General features: G+C 45.3%; 2 protein-coding genes across 12 annotated transcripts in view; one reads left to right on the top strand and one right to left on the bottom strand.

The window, feature by feature from the left end:
• cadpsb (Ca2+-dependent activator protein for secretion b) overlaps positions 1 to 6,579 on the top strand; it is a 54,645-nt gene extending 48,066 nt beyond the window's left edge. For 6 of the 11 annotated variants that reach the window (XM_067247933.1, XM_067247784.1, XM_067247857.1 and 3 more), the window contains 8 exons: positions 1,603 to 1,758; positions 1,905 to 2,052; positions 2,239 to 2,313; positions 2,423 to 2,506; positions 2,600 to 2,632; positions 2,869 to 2,976; positions 6,122 to 6,226; positions 6,371 to 6,579. In XM_067247933.1, coding sequence (XP_067104034.1) covers positions 1,603 to 1,758; positions 1,905 to 2,052; positions 2,239 to 2,313; positions 2,423 to 2,506; positions 2,600 to 2,632; positions 2,869 to 2,976; positions 6,122 to 6,226; positions 6,371 to 6,547 — 886 coding nt within the window. In that variant the 3' untranslated portion in view covers positions 6,548 to 6,579. Of the gene's footprint in view, positions 1 to 115; positions 278 to 1,602; positions 1,759 to 1,904; positions 2,053 to 2,238; positions 2,314 to 2,422; positions 2,507 to 2,599; positions 2,633 to 2,868; positions 2,977 to 6,121; positions 6,227 to 6,370 lie in introns of all 11 variants that reach the window. The other 5 variants (XM_067247481.1, XM_067247399.1, XM_067247245.1 and 2 more) reach the window with 1 other exon arrangement.
• A 1,393-nt stretch (positions 6,580 to 7,972) lies between these two features.
• Positions 7,973 to 20,122, bottom strand: part of ca16b (carbonic anhydrase XVI b) — a 69,760-nt gene continuing 57,610 nt past the window's right edge. The window contains exons 14-29 of the mRNA XM_067233654.1: positions 17,820 to 17,911; positions 15,273 to 15,364; positions 14,512 to 14,608; positions 14,275 to 14,357; positions 14,015 to 14,149; positions 13,759 to 13,893; positions 13,425 to 13,597; positions 12,760 to 12,895; positions 12,446 to 12,592; positions 12,076 to 12,169; positions 11,736 to 11,812; positions 11,511 to 11,639; positions 11,154 to 11,300; positions 10,904 to 11,046; positions 10,463 to 10,598; positions 7,973 to 9,791 (exon numbers count right to left, since the gene is read on the bottom strand). Of these exons, the coding sequence (XP_067089755.1) occupies positions 9,648 to 9,791; positions 10,463 to 10,598; positions 10,904 to 11,046; positions 11,154 to 11,300; positions 11,511 to 11,639; positions 11,736 to 11,812; positions 12,076 to 12,169; positions 12,446 to 12,592; positions 12,760 to 12,895; positions 13,425 to 13,597; positions 13,759 to 13,893; positions 14,015 to 14,149; positions 14,275 to 14,357; positions 14,512 to 14,608; positions 15,273 to 15,364; positions 17,820 to 17,911 (1,960 nt within the window). The 3' untranslated portion in view covers positions 7,973 to 9,647. The remainder of the gene's footprint in view (positions 9,792 to 10,462; positions 10,599 to 10,903; positions 11,047 to 11,153; positions 11,301 to 11,510; positions 11,640 to 11,735; positions 11,813 to 12,075; positions 12,170 to 12,445; positions 12,593 to 12,759; positions 12,896 to 13,424; positions 13,598 to 13,758; positions 13,894 to 14,014; positions 14,150 to 14,274; positions 14,358 to 14,511; positions 14,609 to 15,272; positions 15,365 to 17,819; positions 17,912 to 20,122) is intronic.

Raw genomic sequence — 20,122 nt, 5'->3', positions numbered from 1 at the left:
ATTTTGCTTTTGAATTTAGTTAATTTTATATTTAGTGTCACATTGCTTTTTGCAGCGCCCACATTACCACTGTTATGGATTCTTTTCTTTTTCTTTTTGTCTGTCTCTTCTGCAGGAGTTTAACAAGTAATCTGCCCAATGTGAAACTACCAAATGTGAACCTCGAAATTCCCAAAGTACCAAATCTGCCAGTGCCAGTAGCAGGACTATCAGTTAACCTTCCACAAATGCCTAGCTTTTCCACCCCGTCATGGATGGCAGCTATATATGACTCTGAGTGTGTATTCAACAAGTTCACCCTAGATCTAATGCATCACCAAAACATGCCTTGGTATGAAGATGTTGTTTGTCATAATCTGGTTAGCAGCTTCAAGATTGATGGTCTCTCAAAGAGTAAAAAAGAAGAACCTTGGTCTTTTACCAAAGTGACATCAGGCCTTAATATACCAGTAAAACACAGTAGCAGACAATACTTATCTAATCATGTTCATGCCAAGGGCCCTCTAAGGGACGTAGAGTAGGTGGTCTGTTTTAGGAATGAGAGGTCGTTGGGCTTCTCATTTTCCACAGCATGCATGCAGTAGAGCTGTGAGGTACAGAGATACCAGTCAGACCCAAAACATTCATCACCACATCATCAAGGGTCAGTTGCAGACTAATGACCCGATTTGAACTTCATTCCAAAAAAGAAAATGGAAATCGGGATGTCATTGACTATGTTCAATATGTATCTCTCCACCCACCTCATACAGTACAGCTCTACCACTTTCTCTAGCTGTGCTGAATAGTTAAATAGTCAGATGCTGATGAAAAGTTGACTGTTCCTTCGATGGCACAGTTGAGTGTCCCATCATGCCACTGTGACGGTGGTTTCCTGGTCAGAGGGTGGGATGGGATGCACTGCTCCTGTCCTTGGCTCTCCTGTCCTGTCCTTTCCCTCCCTCACTCACTCACTCCTTCCCTCCCTTCCACTATACCTTGCATCCCAGTCAGCTACTGTATGGTCCAGAAGACAGCCCCCTGCCCTCTGCCAAGCCTGCATGCTGTGTTTGGTATCTACTGTGGGACAACCAGCAGCCTGTGGATGTGGATGATGAGAGAGGGCCTGTGTTGCTGACTTGTTAAATTATATACAATATACAGTTGTTACTACTACTGTAACTAGCTGAGAAGAAGAAATCCGCTTTAATTGAAGGACATTTTAGAACAGCAAAACTTTTTGACATGCCCTCTCTCACCTATCCATCCCCCCCATTCCTGTTATTTATATCTGCAGTGACTAACCTGCATGAGCCTACTCCATATCTCAGGGTCAATAATCATGTTGTGCAGCATGGTTATTGATTTGATATAAACAACTCTCTTGTTCTCTTATTTTATCCATACACTGACTTGCTAAACTCAGGAGGATCTTATTGACAGGTTGTGAGCAGCCTTTAATCTGGAACAGTCAGTGTGTGGTCAGAATAAAAGCCCTTGTGTTGAGATGAGGAAGAACAGCATCCTCCTCTGCATTTGCACCCTCCCCTCTTCCCCTCACCCTTTTCTGTCCAGCAGTGTGACCTTTGCCCTCTGACCTGTGTTTGTTTGGGTCGCTGACAGCAACGGTTCTGGGGCATCAGAGGACATGTTCTGGAAGCTGGAGGCCCTGCAGACCTTCATCAGGGACCTCCACTGGCCCGAGGAGGAGTTCGCCAAGCACCTGGACAACCGCATGAAGCTCATGTCCAGTGACATGATTGAGAACTGCGTCAAACGGTGTGTGTGTGTGTGTGTGAGACAGACATAAACGACGGAGGTACTGTTAAGTGAGAAAGAGATGGAACAAGTGGACTGTATTGTAGAAGTTGTATTATCCCGTTCTGGACATGAGACAATAACAGCATTCCCTCCTGGTATTGCAGCACCAGGATGGCGTTTGAGTCCAGGCTGACCAAGAGCAGCAGGTCCACAGATTTCCGCATCTCTCCATCCATCTGCACCATGTATAACGTGATGGTGGACGCCAAGGACCAGTCAGCTAAGCTGTGCGCCATGGAGATGGGGCAGGAGGTACTGGACAGTTAGCCCACCAAGTCTGACTTATTCTGTGATTGTAGCAGACATGATTGTTTTACTGGACGGTCTTCTGATGTGGTTTTGTATTAAGTTTAACTTTCATTCATTTCGTAAAAGAATATATCTGAGTCCGTCTCAGCTACACGTGTGTGTTTCATTGGATTTATTTTCTGATTTCAGAAACAGTACCATGCTCAGATAGATGAACTGATTGAGGAGACCGTGAAAGACATGATCTCCCTACTGGTTGCAAAGGTACTTTCAACTCTCATTTTTATCATGCTTTCACCAGAAGTTCACCACAGCCTGTAGTAAATGCAGACCAGACAATATATAATGGGTTCATTTTGTGACTTTTTTTCAGTTTGTGGTCATTCTCGAGAGTGTGTTGGCTAAGATTTCAAGATATGATGAAGGAACTCTTTTCTCCTCTTTCCTTTCATTCACGGTGAGTGGTCTTCATGTGGAGTTAACACATTTTAATGATATTGATCAAATGTTGTGCAGTTTGTGCCCAAACACATTTTGCTTCTGATTACAGGTGAAAGCAGCATCCAAGTATGTGGATGTCCCTGTAAGTGTGACACAGTCCCAAACCAAGTGTGTGTGTGCAAGTGTGTGTGTGTGCTCCTCTGTACTCTTCTTTATACAACCTCTTTTTGTAAGAGGAAACCGCTCTATCCAATGATATAGCGAGGGATCTTTTAAAATAAGAATGTCCATAGCCTGGATTATGCTCATGCTTAGGAAGTGTGTTTCTTTCCGTTTGTCTCTCCCTCTGACTGACTGGGTGTTTCTGCTCTCTTGCAGAAGCCTGGGATGGATGTTGCCGACGGCTATGTGACCTTTGTGCGCCACTCTCAGGACATGCTGCGTGATAAGGTCAATGAGGAGGTGTATATAGAAAGGTTATTTGATGTAAGTAAGATGCCGTCTCCTCCTGACCAATATGGAGGGGCTTTCAAAAATGTGGCAAAACAACAGAACAGAGACGGGATAAGTCCCATTTTGAGACCAGGGACTGTACCTCAGCCTGGCAGAAGAGGCCTCTCTCTCTCCCCCCCTCCCCCCCCCCCCCCCACCTCCACCTCCTCGATCTCTTATCCTTTCTATATTCTCAACGTTGGCTGCTGCCCACTGTATTCTGGTGTGCATTGCCACAGTGCTTTTGGACCTTTGTGTAACAGATCACTTATTTACAAACAAAGTGTCCAAACCAAAGCACCCTCCAGCAGGATTATCCCAGGCAGTGCTCTCTCGTCATACACAGTGCTTACACACAGGGTGCAGTACATGGAATCACAGCGTTATATATATACTAAAAGACTCCACGCAAAAGACAGTTAAGCCACAGCCGTGGTTAGTAATTGAATCAAATTTATCCTTTAAGATTCTTTGTATAATGTTATAAATGTGATAAAAACATATTTTCATAGACAATATTTTCAGGTCACATATTGTCCTGAAAATGTCTTGGGTACTGAGAGCACTGTCTTACAAACACATAATCCTTTTGTGATACATTTGAAGTAATGTGTCTTCCACATCTGTGAGTTGGTCCTCCTCTGTGCGGCAGTGATGTGATGAGTGCTTCACACCCTTCAGAGAGACAGCTGTGTTTCACGAGTGTGTGTGGGCTGTGTGTGTCTGCGAGGTGTGCAGTGCTTTGGCGCAGTGTGTTTTCCATGTTTGACAGGCACTGTGCAGTAAGCGTAACAGTGGCCAGGCTGGGGGTTTTCTGGAGACGTCCAGTACTCGTGTGGATTGTTTGCTTTTGTCTTGGAGGGCAACACTGTCCTGTCTCCTTTTGTGTCATCACTGCTCAAGTGTGGAGACCCTTCACCCCCTCACCCCCCTCATACTTTGCATCATGTGTGTAGTCCTGCATTGCTTCCAAATCAGCCCTGCCCCACTATCATGATCAACTGTTCCTTGGAAAACTGAGGTGTGAATGTTTTAGTTGCAACAACGTTTTTCCATGGTATGTTCATCTCCAGGCCTCTGTGTGTATTCCTATTCTCCTAGTGCATTTCCACCCATTAATTAGCATGCACCTGCCAATGATTTTAATGTTGCATGAGCTATGTAATTACTCTATCTTTTGCTAGTTTATTTCAAACCTGAAATTTTCTCTCAATTTGTTTCTTTCTGGATTAACACCATTCCTGCTGCCTCCTCTTCAAAAAAGTGGCACTTATCTCTAATGTTGCGTTGTTTTAGCACATTATGTTGAATGGCATGATTTTAGAGTCAAATAATCTTCCTGTGTACATCTTCTAGCATGACCCTCCTCAGAGCTCTTGCCTCATACTGCACACACATACAACACCTCCGCACGCACCCAGCCACTCACCACCACCCACCCACCACCCACCCACCCACCCAGCTACTTGACAGGTCTGCATGCACTGCACGCTCAACTCGACTGTGTGAAGTGGACAGGCATCTCCTAATATCTCACCTTAAAAGTTACCATTCCTCTGGATGAACCTGACCTCCGACCCAAATCAGACAAAACATTTCCAAATCATAGAGTCCAATTCTGTCCAGTCCGGTATCCCTGCCTACTCACTCCACATGACTACAGTTGATCCACTTTCTAGACATTCGAGGGACGACAATTGTTTCTTTGATCTGTCACTCTTGTGTGCTGTTCTCTTATAACTCGAAATCTAAGCTGCCTGGATCAATTTTACATCCCCAATAATAATAGTAAAAAAGTTCTGAAAAGGTATAAGAAAATAGCACAACTGCTCCCTGCCTGCTAGCCATTTACTCACGTTCTCATTCTGACTTCATTTTGCAAATGGGCTCCTTGTTGCAGAGCTGAAACTCTCCATGGGATTCACTTTGAATGTAGCCAACAGAAGACTCTTCTATGGTTAGGAGCCTCATCAGTTTTCAGCTCTTCTTGATTCAAAGGACTTTCTATAGGTTTTCATCATGACACATATTTACCTTAACAAGTCCTTGAAGCAGATGCGAGTGCTCAGAGGTGTCGTAACTATCACAGCCACAGCCGTGCCCCCCCCCCGGTTTCAGTTTTGCCCTGCCCTAGTGTTTCCCTGTCATTGTCTTCACCTGTTCTTGTTAGCGTTATTGTGTCCACCTGTGTCGTTTGGTTCTGTGTATTTAGGTTTCTGTTTTGTGTCCAGACTTTGTATTTTCCTTACCATACCTGTCCATGTGAGTACCCTATCTGTTCCCGTTTTTGAGAAATAAAACCCTTGTTTCGACCATGCCTCGCATCTCTCGTGCGTTTGGGTCCTACCCCACCTCACACCCTGACAGTAACGATGACCTCTTCTGTCCATGGAACTACGTTATGGAGCAGATGTTTAGCGCCTTTCTGAACTTGAAGCAAGTTCTCAGTAAATTTTTCTGTAAGACTATTTTAAAACAGCTCATAACTGAATCTCATTATAGCTAAGCACGTTAGTGTTTATTGGAGTTTTGTTTAATATACGTTTGTTCAACTTTTTCCCCATCGCACTACTCTCCATGCTAGGCGATGGTAATTCATTTATAAAATGCAGTGCCTTTTAGGGCTTGGAGAAATTTGGGCTGTGACTTGATTAATGGGCAATTTTGTGGATATTCACTGTCTGCTTCTCATCTTTCCTGAGTGCTGTGCCATATACAGTATGTATGTATACATGGAGGGAAAGTATTTGTGTGTGTTTATTTGTATGGAATTACCTGTAGAGTATGTGTTTGCATGTATGTTCTATGTGTGTATGTGTGAAGACAGTATGTGTGTAAGTGTGAATACAGTATGTGTGTAAGTGTGAATACAGTATGTGTGTATGTGTTCTGTACTGGATGTACAGTAGGCTAGGTAGCCCAAAAAAATCTGGACTGCGCGTGTGAGAAGCATGTCATTGTGCAGAGAAAGGTCTGTCTGTACTGTCAATGTGACGGTGATTACCATATGAAAGTGCATGTGTATGCAGTGTCTGATTTGTGTTACTATGCTCCACAGTGGTAGGTATGTATGTCAGTTTGTCAGAGTTTGTGTGTGCGTGTGTTTTGCTGGAGAGCACTGTGTTTGTGTGTGTTGCAGCAATGGTACACTGCCACCATGAACCTGCTGGGGACCTGGCTGACCGAGCGCATGGAGCAGCAGCTCCACGTTTACCAGCTGAAGATCCTCATCAGGATTGTGAAGGTAATACAGAGCCACCGCAGGGGGGAGGAACAGCCCACACAGGGATGTGGACTGTGAGGGTCCACATTTCTAGTAGCCCAAGCTCTCGCCTTATGTTTGCGGATGTTTTCATGAGTCCCCGTTCTGCTTTTCCTCTCCTTATAGAAAAAGTACCGTGACTTCCGCCTGCAGGGGGTGCTAGACTCCACCCTGAACAGCAAGATGTATGACACGGTGAGGAACCGGCTCACCCTGGAGGAGGCCACTGCGTCCGTGAGGGAGGGAGGCATGCAGGGCATCTCCATGAAGGACAGCGATGAGGAGGATGAAGACGATGACTAGAGCGCCTGCACTGACTCCATCCCCTCGCTCCTCCCCCGTCTCCCTGTCACCCCCTCGTTCCTCCCCCGTCTCCCTGTCACCCCCTCGCTCCTCCCCCTCCTCCCTGTCACCCCCCTCTCCACCCCCCACCCCCCAGCCCTGCCCCAATCCTTCACCACACTTTTGACTTAGCCTGGTAATCAATGCATGTACCAACTCTGTTACTCAGCCACTCTAGGACCTCTGTCAGCTCGAAATGCCCATGAAGGAACTATAAACTATAAAAATAGTAATTATGCTGAGGAAAATGAAATAAAAATGTTGAAAAAATAACCATGATTGACAGTTTAGCTGTCTCATGATGAAGATAGCACCAATCTTTGACTCATCGATTTCTAAATTCATGTATGTGTTCCTGAGCAATATGGAGTACCATTTGTTTGACAATGTTGAGTGAGATTATTAGGTGTGTCCCTGTCCAATGCAAACCTATATGGCGCTTCTTTGTCGTATTCTACATTCATTAATGGTACATTGTTGTGATGATGAGTGTATGAACCCTTTTTTGTTTTGTTTGTTTTTAAGTGGATGCCAACTGCTTCAATCTGAAAATGAACCCCTGTATTTAAGTTCAATGCTGTTTAGGATAAACATCTTCTCGTCTACTCACTCTCAACATCAATGGTATGTTCTAGACTGGTGTTTCTTCATCTGTGTCTATGCTCTGTGATCTCACATTACTATTTAGACTGTTCAGCAGGAATCTTGAACTAAAATGAGTGGGTATTCTAGAAATGCAATATTCTCATAGCTCCATTTTGATAACTTGTGGGAAATTATATTTTTATTTGTATGTTCAGCCTTGAAATGGGCTCTATTTTAATTGAGTTGCACTTTTACAAAGAAAAGAGAGCTAAAAAAAAAAAGATGTTTTTTTTTATTTATTTACCAAAAGAAAGTTGGTCTGTGTTTTTTCTCTCTGTAGTTGATTAGGATGAGGTGTCTGGCATATGTTTGGGTCTCACTGTTGTTTGTATATATAATGCTGTACATTGCATTCTGAGCCATCGCTGCATGCCTATGGGTTCTCACCCTCTCCAAACGCTTTATGTTTTCTGTGTGAATTAGCTGGTGGATTCATTCTTGCTTTTGCCTTATGAAAGCCAACAGTTGTAATATGCAAGAGCTGTTGCCTCTAAATAAAATTACTGTACAAACAAGGGTGATCTCAGGTTTGTGATGTTTTTGAAAGTGGATGTCTGACAACCAGCAGAGGGAGATGTTGCAACATTACAGAGTGACTGTAATTGAGTCCTACACAAGTAGTACACAAGGAATTAACTTGGAAAAGACAAAACGCTAAATACTGAAAGACCAGGTTGAACTACATCAAAACCCATACTTTATTAAATGTAAAGCAATACAATTTACTTATTAAATAGCACTATTAGACTATAACACCATCATATGACAGTATCATAGTGATATTTGACCTATGATACTATCATATAATGATTGGATATAATAAATGGACAAAATCATAAAAATGTTCAATGCAAGATACAAAGTAGAACAACTGCCAACCTTGCCAAAATGGATGAAGCAAACCTATTCAGTGATTAAATAACTTTAGTGCACACTGGTCACAAAATTAGATTCAGATGTGAGGAGAGAAGTATACAGTATGTTTGCACAAAAAACTAACTGCAAACATGTTCTGGTTCTTGGAATGTGAATTAAATCAGGAGAGGCTCTTTACGAAGAGGGAAAAAAAATCTCTATGAAAATATAAAGTTATATGACAACAAATAAAAGCTTGTTTATTAACCAAAATATTTACATGACTTAAAAACACACTAAAATGCATACGTTTATTAAGGAACTTTTAATTATTACAGTTTCCTAGTGTGATAATAAATGACAATAAGTCAAAGTGTTTCTCCAAATATTGGAGAGTTTGACCTCATTTAACAAACTGCTCTTTGATAAAGAAGCGGATATGAGAGGGAGTACTAAAGCCAAAAGAGAGATGTTGCATAATTCTAGGTGAGTGTATTCGTATGCTAGGGGAGGGAACAAACATGATCTCAGCCCACTTGAAGCTCACAAAGTCTGCATCTAGATCTGACAAGGTAAAGAAAGCATACATTGTTTTCACTGAAATGTATCTAGACACTTTTCTGGACACATTTTAACCATGTCTTTGGTTACAAATAAAGCGTGTCCCTGCTTAAATGAAGTAAATACATAAATAGGCCAAACCTGTTTGACAGAGTAACCTATTGTGTTAGTACATCCTGTTCAAACAAACAATGAGAGCAGAGGTAACAATAGTCTTGTAGGTAGCTACAGTCAATCATTCAGTCAAAATAAACTCCAAGCAGGAGCCACAGAATGCGAAATTACAGAAGTATACAAAACCTTTTTTTACTGTGATCAAGATAGTCATATACAATACAAAACAATAATAAATCTTCATATAAAGCAATAAATGTTCACAGTAGATGTAATACCACTTCAACAAAACATAGTATAAGGGTTTTACAAAAAAGAAATTATATATTTGGGTAATATAGTTATAATATGCAAGTAACAACATATTTCTACAGGCATTAATGTTTATTCCATTTGGTGGGCTGTTGATGAGCAGGCATTTTGACCAGTTGACCGTTCTGTGATGCATGCTAGGCTGAGTTGGGATATGTTTGGAGGGATGGGCTATGTTAAGACATTGGAACTGGATCAGCTGGAGTGAGGTGTGAGTAAGTTGACACGTCAGTTCTCCTTTGATGCAGTCCAATTTAGTGTTGAGCCACGGTTCAGCTACTCTCTGTGAATCATCACTAAGTGGATTTAGGCAGTAACACTGACAGTATAGTGCAAACCGGACACAGCTGCTTTCTCATTATATCAACTTAAACAACAGGTGCAACCGCTCAGCAGGATAACATTAAAACAAAATCAAAGACAAAAAATAAATATCAAAAACTTTTTTATCAGTGTAAAAAAAGTTATAAGGTTAATTCATTTAACCAAGATTCTGGCGGAAAAAGGCCTCAGGAAAGTCTTCCAAAGTTCTTGAAATAGTACAAATTAAGTGCGTGTGGAGGTGAGTGTTTTGTCAGACGAGCGACTCCATGCTCTCTGTGGGGTCAGACTCATCCATGATCACCAGTCCGTTAGTGTCCATGTACATGGGGCTTAGGCCACTGTCTCTGGAGCTGATCAGGCTCAGCATGGCCTGGTAAAGGTACTGGTACTGCTCCTGGAAACACACACACACACCGTGGCAGTTAGTTTGTTTTTTACATTTAAATTAGTTTAAATGTAAAAATGTTACACTAGGCTTTGTGTTTGACTTCCTTGTCTATTCTTTGATTGTCTATAGCCGCACTGCAGCTACAATTCACTAAATCTCAATTACTAATTAAACGACGCCCTCGAATAAACGCTGCACCAAAAAGGAACATTGTGTAAGAAACTCTGCAGCGTTGAATCAAAGAAATACAGTAAACTGTTGTCATTATTACACTGTTACACTGCTATTACACCATCATTACATGGTGATTACACTGTTGCAGAGATGAGAATTCTACTTAAGTCAACTTAATCTACTTATGTAGATTTAATTGACCACCTTTCACTACAACACTAAAACAGGTAGTAGTAATGGTTACTTTTTACTTAAGTATGTCAGAGCCCATGCTTCTTTACTTTAACTTGAGTGAAAAAGTGTAGTCAGTACTTCAACAATCTGTACTTCTACTTGAGTGAAGGATGTGTGTACTTTTGCCATCTCTGATAGCCATGTCACCATGTCCAACAACGGAGACAATCAGTGTGTATTTTTGGCAAACCCATTTTTCCTCAAAATTAGTTGTTAAAATGTTCTCAGTCTTATAATAGCCTCTTCTAGGCGTCATTGTATGAACTCACCAGGTCAGTGAAGACACCAGGCCTCATGAGGTTGATCATCTTGGCCACCTGATAGACGTCCACCGCCCCCTCGCTCTCCAGCTGCTGAGACAGGGTGGTGAGGGCGCACAGAGTCCCCGCCGACACGGCCCCGTACCTTCACAACCAGGGACGACACAGTCAAACCTACCGGTCCAGCCTGCACCCCTTCAGATTACAAACCCCAGGAGAATAGTCTACAGCCCATACCATCTGGAGATGCTACTGCAGGTCTATACACTAACTGCATGCTAATGCTACATCAGGGTTTCCCGCAGCACTTTTCACTCCCCCCCCCCCCCCCCCGCTCTGCTCGCATTAGTCTATCACACAAACTAGCCCCCCGCCCCCCCCCCGCCAAACCCCACCCTACCACTTTAACTAACACATTTTCTGCAGCAAACCTTGTACATGGATACTTACTCATCATGCACTATGGTGGGGCCATCTCGAGTCAAAGCCTCCTCCTTGATGACGTTGATGAGCTCAAAGGTGCTGCTTAGGGGGGCGTCTGGATTTGGCCACTTGGGGCACTGGAAATGTCTCACCTCCAGGACATAGTCATCCTGACCCAGGGAGAGACACACAGAAACAGGCGCAGTCAATACAGTATCAAAGGGTAGAGGAAGGAAGATCGGCCACATGTCAGAGGTCAGGGGTCAGGGCAGTTTACCTGTGTGGCCTCCAGGATGAAGTCGTGGATGATGATCTGCTCCTCGTTGGAGAGACACAGTCTGTCTTTACTGATGAGGGTTACGGTGAAGGCTATGCAGTTCATGGCCTCCTCTCGACTAGGCCAGTACACAAACTCATCCTCTGCCTGAAGAAACACAAGCACACAGCAGAGGGACTGTGAGCATCATCACAACTGGATCAGTTCACACACAGTATTCCTACCAAAGGACAGGGGGGGTCTTTAAAAAAAGACCAAGTTGCCGCCAAAATGGAATACTGGCTGTGACTGATATAGCTGCTGGATTAGAGAGCAGACAGGTGAGCGGCAGGTTCTAGGACAGAGCAGGCTACTCACCAGACCCTGGTTGTCAGGCAGCATTATGATGATCTGGGCGTTGTGGTCCCAGATCATCCTCCAGAAGTCTGTGGTGGTGTGGGGCAAAGGATGCTGGGTAATGATGAACTCATTACTCCTGTAGTAACCCTGACAGACCAAAAGTTAAACGTTAATGGTCAGAACTAATTATCTGGAAGCGTATATGATGGAGACGACGTATATAAACAGACATGACTACCATACCATGATGTATGAGGCATTGATGTAATCAGTTCCTTTCATGCCAGGGAGAGGGGCTAATCCTACCCGGGCTCGCTCAGCTGAAAATACACAAACATCTTTATGACATCACAGAACTCAGAGGTCCACAACCCTAGATAATAACAGCCTCATCATTCCCCCTATCATGTTGCTGTGGCAACAAATACACTACTCAGGAGCACAGCATGGTGCATGGAGATGATTTAGCGGTAAATATCCTCAGGTCATAATGATGTGGGAGAACTGGTCTTAAACAACTGTATTCGAGACAGGGGAGATGAGAGGTGAGGCAGAGCTGTGTGTATGATCCTGTGGGACTCACAGGGCACCACAGACGAGTTGCGGTTCTTCTCCTTGTTGCAGTCCTTCTGGGCGCTGAAGCACTCCACAAACCTGGCGTTGCACTGGGTCAGGAGCTGGAGAGGAAAACACAGAGGGATGATTTCAGTTTTAGCTAAATCGAGAAAACCATTCGAAAATCTGATTATTTTGGTGGGCTAGTCAACTGAGGTGCCTTTAAAGAATACATAGGAAAGGAACAACATGAGGAACATCTCTGAGTAGACTTTGATTCTTAGATCTGATCAGCCAAATACTAAAAAGCGCCTAAGCAGCTGACAGGGTTATTCTAGTGGGATCTTCCAGCCATGGCAATGAACCACGGCAGGTTATTCCTGGCTGCTGAGGCCTACCCTGAACTGCTTCTCCAGGTGGGTGCGTCCACCCAAGCTGGGCATGAGGATGCTGTTGACGTAACCATGGAGCTGCCAGGCGGGAACCTCTGTCTCCCTGCCCAGTATGGCCTCCATCAGGGCGTCATGGATGAAGACATACTGTTCCTGCAGGGGGAAGGGGAGTGGGGAGATCCAGGGCTTAGACACCACACAGACTACACATTGGGAGTAATAGTGTTCTGGTGAGGGGAGTCTGTGTCCTGTGTCTGCTACAGGTGAGGAGAAGCTGCCTGCCTTGGTGCCTGGCAGAGTAACTGAAAGCTCAGCTTTACCTCAGTCTGGACCAGGTAGTTGCGTTGCGTGCGGATGTGTTTGAGGAACCCCAGGATGTTGACGGTGCTCTTGTCCTTGATCTGCTGCAGCATGCTGTCTATGACAATGTATGTCCCTGTCCGACCAACGCCAGCACTGTGGAGGTACAGCACAGTTCAAGCAGATCAGCGCCACGCATGAAATATCAATATCAGCCTCTAGAGGGAGCTGCTGTTGCTCAATGAGGACCACTGGTTTTTCATAAAATGAAGCCTGTGGATTAGACTAAATATGGGTTTACATCGTAATGGCTCCAACGCGGCTGCCGGATCTGATCGCGGCCACTCTAGTCAGTGCTTGTGTTGGAGAACCGGCCCGGCTCTCTGTTTCGATTTTAAATCAAATTAAAGTATATTAAATGTTTCTATTTTTGACTGACGCCGCGTCCAAGCCAGAGTTCACAGTGAAATATACAATTAAACTGGCCAAAGAATTGGCATTGAGACAACTTATCAAGTAGTACCATTTTGTACTTGTAATCAAATGGAAGTCTACATGGGACAGGCAAATCAGTTCATAGCTCTGCTTCTGAAATGCTCCAGGTTGACGCAGCGTGGAGGATGGATTTAAGCCTTGTCGGAGCCGTAACGAGCCGCAGAAGGGAGGGTGTGGGCAAGGGTCTCACCTGCAGTGCACCAGGACGGGGCCCATGTCTGGGGTATGACAAGCAGAGGAGCGGCTGATGAAGGTGAGGACAGGCAGGGTGTACTCAGGGACACCCATGTCAGGCCACTGGGTGTAGTGGTACTGGACCACCATGCGCTCATTCAGCCTCCCTTTCGAGTTCCCCTTCTGACCCTGAAACAAGGAGGCTGGCCTCTTAAGATCATGACTACTTAAAGGACAGGGAGGAATAGGAAACATGCCAAAAGCTCAAATATGTTTTGCACTAAACATGAGGAACGATATTGGTTCTTCCCCGAGCTGAGAGGCTTCAGCATCACCATAACAGCTGTTACCTTTTTTACTTTGGTGTTCCGTATGAGGAAGCGGCGCAGTGTGTAGCAGGCGTGGACTTTAGTGCTCTTCAGTGTCACTACGATGTTGCCGTATTCCTCACTGCTCTCTGTAGGCCAGTATTGGTCACACTTTCTCTGAAGAAAGAAAACCCACAAGATTCACCATGACCACCTACAACCTCCTGCGACGTTTAGTCAGCGAGCCGGTGGTCCCGCCGGTCACTCTTTCTCAGGGGGGGATGGAAAATGCACCCACCCTGCCCTTCTCCACCAGGTTGGTGATCATGACGATGATGCCAGAGTTCTGCTCCCACACCATCCTCCAGAAGTCCTCAAACGTGGACTTGAGTGGTCCCTGGGCCGCAATGTAGGCCTTGGGCTTGTTGTAGCCCTGAGAAAGGAGAGGACCACAGAGAGGGAGGCACAAATCATTGTAGACAGGTGACAAGAAGAAAAAGGAAATAAAGGAAGTTTCTGAGCAGCATATTCCAAGTGGGTTGGGTGGATATGACTTACATCCACATAGTTGGCGTTGATGTAGTCACTGTGTTTGGAGTCTTTCCCAGGCAAGGCTCGTAATTTGACACGACTGTGATCATCTAGACACATAACAGTGAGGTGTCACATTACTGTCTGCCGTAAACAGCGCTTCCTTTTAGTATTACAGGACAATCTGTCTCTTAACATCCCAGGTCCATTAATATCCCAGCTTGTCCTGTTCTGGGTGTGTTCTATTCCAGCATGTTGACTCACAGGCCACAATGTTGATGTATCTGTTTTTGTGCTTGTTGTCAAGGTGATTGGAATGCTCGGCTGTGATCTTCAAGTCTGCTGTGCAGCGCTGAACCTCCTAAGGAAGAGAAAGCCAGAGAGAGAGACAGAGACAGAAAGAGCGTAGCCAGAAACAAATAAAGAGATGAGTGGGAGGAACAGCTTGGGACTGGAGGTTTTATGAAGCATCACATGAAGTAGAGGTGATTTGATTGCCCTCTCTGGGTAAACCCTTTCCCCATAATCATATGGCATGTTGGACTTCTTACATTTAATCAGTAACACTCAAAAATATGAAAGGAGCTTGTAGACAGCATTTTTATTTCAATTGGACTAGTCCCTAGCTGGACTGATGTTATGTTGTTGTGCTAGAGAGAATCGGCTGTGGATGGCATCTGAATAATGTATGTTCACATGCACCACTGTGAATGACCCCAATTAGACAGGTTCCTCAGGGTGGAGGTATTTGCCTGGTGTCTCAACCTGGTCAGAGAGACAGTGTGTTCCTGTCCAACCAACCAGCAAATAGACTTCCTTTAATTAACCTTCCTCCCTCAGCCATCTGCTCCACAACAGGAACAGACACACTGAAGCACACGCATATTCAAGCCCACACACACAAATGACTGTGCGGCTTGATTTTATATTTGTATGGAGCTGAGATCTTATACATGTATATGTAAATCAAATGTGTTCAAGCCTTAGTGATCCCACCAAGGTCAAGAGAAAAGAGAAACGCCTACCTCGAACTCCTCAGCGAAGCCCTGGAGGTTGTTAGAATAAAGCTCCATGATGTGTTTGATGAAGTGCCTCACTGGGACGGCATCCATGTCATCTAGACAACCCAGGAAACATCTCAATCAAAGGGCTGGAAACATACTACACACACGTCTGTGTGGATACTGTGTGTGTGTGTGTGTGTGTGTGGATACTGTGTGTGTGTGTGGATTGTGTGTATGTGTGTTTGTGTGTGTGTGGATACTGTGTGTGTGTGTGTGCGAGTGTGTTAAATGTAGCTGTTATGAAATGCATGAAAGCACCAATGTTCTTTGTCAGATCCCCCTTTTATGGGGGTGAGAGCCTCAGTGGTTCAGAGTGACAGGTGAAGCACCAGGGTTACTGATGTCCCTCCGGTCCCTGAGCCTCAGAGCCTCCACCTCCCCGCGCCCGCCCTTCCTCCACCCCTCCTCCACCCCTCCCAGTGTTCTAATGAAGCCCAGGATCTGCTCAGGTCTGCACATGGCCACACCGACACTGGGATGACCTCACACCGCAGGGCTTGTAACTATTCAGGTCTTTGAGAGCAAACTGAAGGGGTCACTACATCCTGTGTGGGGTTGACTGATTGGGTATTAGTAACTATGCTATTAGTAAAATCCACCATGCCTCCAGTCCTTCACAAAAATAGAAATTCAAAAGATTGTCATCTGGAAATTCTGTTAGCAGCACTGAACAGTCTCAGAACCACTGATCATGATGGATGTCATGTGCCTCAGTCAGGGCCACAGTTGGAGTTGAACAAGTAGCAACACTATGCTCTACAACTGGAGGACATGGCTTGTTTGGTCTGTCGTCTCAATGTCACCTTGGGTGCCATGTTGGACAGACAGAACAGAACGCTGCCCTATATCCGACTAGCCTGCCAGGGCCGACACACCCACACAGGCCCACAAGACATCTTTTGAGATGTAAAAGCACCAATGAGATTCAATATCAAAATGACATTGCCCTTGCATACAAAGAGGAGACCTCATTAATCACCTTGCAGACTGACAGCTATAGTACTTCGGCTTAACCAGTCACCGGCACTAAGAGGCTAAATTGGGTAATAGGAGAGTTTGGAGGGAGGTAGCATCTGTCTGATTTGAGCCAGTCCCCAATCACACATTAGGAAGAGGAGGCGATGGGCTGGTCACTGTGGCAATGAGACAAGCATACAGCAGGCCCAGCTGCTGGGTCTGGGCTGCTGGTTACTATCAGAGCCAATCTTCCCTCACAGCTGGGGCCACAGGCACTCAAGCCCTCACTGCTGCGGTTCACTGCTAGAGGTGATTGCTTAGTTTTGGTTTAAACTGTTAATTTCTCAAACCTCCTCTCCTCCCCTCTCCTTTTCTCTGCTCTCCCTTAGTCTCTTATCTTCTCCTCACCTCTCCATTCTTCTCCTCCCCTCTCTTTGTCTCTGTTGACAATTGAATCAACTAGCATAATAAATTCAGTTTTTAAAGGGCAAGACTGACTGATTTGAGCCGCAATTTCTTAGTTTTTTTTATAAAGAATAAAGGCCCTACAAAGCTGCATTGATACAAGGTCAGAACCATGAGTAGAAAATCAGTTCATGAAACAATCAGTTTATAAAAAAAAGAGGACAGGAAGAAGTGGGTTTCAATAGTCTGTCCTACAAAACATTTAGCCACACACACGCACGCACATGCACACACAGTAATATTAATACGAGTTTTGGGCTGCACCCCTCTGTCTTCAATCCCTCATCACATAAACATATTGTTGTGGGATGTATTTTCTGTTTCCAAACCTTTATAACAATAAATGTTCTAAACGCCCCCTCGTAAACATGAACACTCACCTCCACTCCTTCACCTTTTCTAAACTATTAACAGACTTGTCAATGCAGCAAGAGGCCCTCCATTCCTCCAGGAGGATAAATGAGAAAGAGGAGGAGACAATAAAAGTAGAATGGATGGAGAGTCAATTCTGACAGCAGCTGTGGTCTTTAACTATGGTATCCCAGCCTTGAGACGGGCCACAGTCAGAGTCCCTGGGCTGGAAAGCGCTCAGTAAAGCTCTGGTATTGACTTCCTGCCACGTCCCAGTTACACTGGAGCCCTGAGCTTGGCGGAAACCCAGTCAGAGCTCTGAAGCAGGCAGCTCGTGAGCGGCCGCTTCTCATGCAGATGCAGTGTGAGTGGCAGAGAGAAGAGGACTTGATTAGGCTCAAACTAAGGATAATAAGCTACTCAAAGCTACAGACAGACTTCTACACGAGGCTCTCTGTATACAGATGAGAAGAGACATAACAGTAGGTGCTATGTGACAGGAAAAGTAATTTTCAGACTAGTTTAGTAGCCTGCAGACATTGCTTGTTTACCCCACTTATCTCTGGAAACAACATTGATGATCAAGGCTCAGTCTGCTCTAGTACTGACAGTAGAGGGCCACCAGCCAAGAGAAATAAAACCCCAAACTGATCCAAAGCTTATGCGAAAGAAAACAAAATCTGACCAAAATTCTGTTACCAAGTGTCCGATACATTTGAGTTGAGTTGGGCTTACCTGGAATGGGGATAACAGGTATGTTCTCATTGGCGACTACTCTTGGAGAGCTACAGTCCTCCACGTAGAAATGAGCGGTCTGGAAAAACCTCCTGCAAGGACAAAGAAGACAGAAGCTTCCGATTAACTCGTTACATCACACCTGCTTTGCATAGTCCTTCTGCCTCCCAAAGTTTGGTCCCAAACGGGTCCACAGACCCCAGCAGGCTGTGGAAGCTCCTGGAGCAGGTCACAGTCAGAGGAGGCAACGCAGAAACCTTGAGAGGAAGCGATCTCTGAAGCGGGGGCCTGACATGACTGCAACAGCAGGCCAGACATCCGAGCTAACACACCGACACTGAGGCACTAGTACACCGTCCTCTGCTAGAGACTGTCTACCACAGCATGTGTATGGGGAGTGTAATTGGCCAGGACTGGCAGTAAACTGCTGTTAAGGGCCCCAGGGTAGCTCCATCCATGCTGATGTCATACACACACACACACACACACACACACAAGGGAGCGCTGGAGCAGCCTCAGAGTACATCGCAGCCTGTGGAGACCCAGTGTGAGGTGACTGCAGGGTACTGGTAAACAATACCAAAAAACCCACCATGACACATTTAGACTTGAGAGTCTGTAGCAGCTAAACAGAGCGTTGCTGGGTTTGTCACACCACAGTCGCTTCGTCGTAAACATGCAGCAATTACCAAATCAGTATTCTTGAAAATGTTTAGCCTTTTTCTTTGATATGAATATTGGATTTGCCAACAATCAACACCATGTGTCTGAAAACTGGGAGTTATACAGAAACAATCAGTAGCAACTTTTGAGAAATTGGATTGACCTACATCTACAAATAAACCCCCACAGGCAGTATTGCAGGTGCACCTAACTTTCCATGAGCATGCATCCCCAATGCACTAATTAAGCAGGCTCCCCCCTACCTGTACTTGATGCAGAGCAGAGAGCAGATGCTGGTCATCCTTGTAGTGGAGGAGTGAGAGAGAGACAAAGAACATAGGAGAGAGTGGCTAAACAGCATTTACTGTGTATTGCAGAGAGAGAGAGAGATAGAGAGAGAGAGAGAGAGAGAGAGAGAGAGAGAGGGGGAGAGAGAGAGGGGGAGAGAGAGGGGGAGAGAGAGAGGTGGGGAACAGATGAGGTGCACGTCCCCAGGCTTCGTCACAGCCTTCCCCCTCATCACCCACGTGTAATAACTCCCAGTGGGGGCAGGAAGGCGTGGTGTGACGGGGTGGGAGGGAAGGGGAGGGGGTGGATTGAAACCAAGAGGGATGAGGGATGCATGAGCTCATCTGACTGGACTCCAGTTCCACTCACAGCACAACACCTACCCGCCAGCCCCACCCCCTGATCCAGTGTGGCTTGCCCTTCCAGCGTCCACCTATACACACACAAGGTGTTTGACATCTGTGAGCTCCGCCCAACCATGCCTGTCTCAGAGGCTTCCAGATGGAGTCCTGCCCTCAATGCAATAATTGGCTTAACACACTTAATAGACTCATAAACACACATAATAATTACAGAGAGAAATATACAACTGTGTACAGAGGATCCCTATCAGTAACCTTCTGTACTGTTGACAGGGAAACCTACATTTGTGACTAAATCCGTTCAGATCAGCTGGTGCTTGGAGGAGGAATTTCTTCTCCTTAAATGCCCGCCTATCTTGTGGTATAACTGGACTAGACTGATGAGGGATGGGATGAGACAGAGGGGGCGAGTGGAAGAGACAGGGGGAGAGAATGAAAGAGGGGGGGAGGGGGGAGAGCGAGTGGGCTGATCTGGCCTTTCATCACGTTCCGCTCCCTCGGGGAAGACAGCCATTGTCTGGGAGCTGTCACAGCCACCGTGATGGCCCTTTCACATCCCGACAGTCCTCCAGCTCTCACTCAAATACCACTGCAAGCACACACATCTTTCTCACTCACTCACACACACACACTCACTCACTCACTCACTCACTCACTCACTCACTCACGCAGACACACACACAGATGAGACTGCTCATCACAGTCATTCTATTTCCTTGATCTGTCTTCCACTAAAAGTTTTCAAACATTACATCTCAGTCAGAGGCTGTCATAGGTTCGTTGCGGGAGGAGATCAATACGGTGCCAAAATCTGACAACGAAACAAAACAACATTTAGGACTTCTGAGGACCTGTGGGGAATACTCAGCTTGATAGCAGCACTACAAGAACATATTAGTGTGCACCAAAGCTCTCCCACCCTGACACTGCTCAGGGCAGAGCTGAGCATAAATAAAGCATGGGGATCTGGTAATGATCCATTGTGCTGTT

Source organism: Osmerus mordax, chromosome 1 (assembly GCF_038355195.1).
Source record: "Osmerus mordax isolate fOsmMor3 chromosome 1, fOsmMor3.pri, whole genome shotgun sequence".
NCBI lineage: Eukaryota > Metazoa > Chordata > Actinopteri > Osmeriformes > Osmeridae > Osmerus > Osmerus mordax.
The sequence above is the reverse complement of the archived record's forward strand: the minus strand, read 5'-3'. Positions and strand labels throughout refer to the sequence as shown.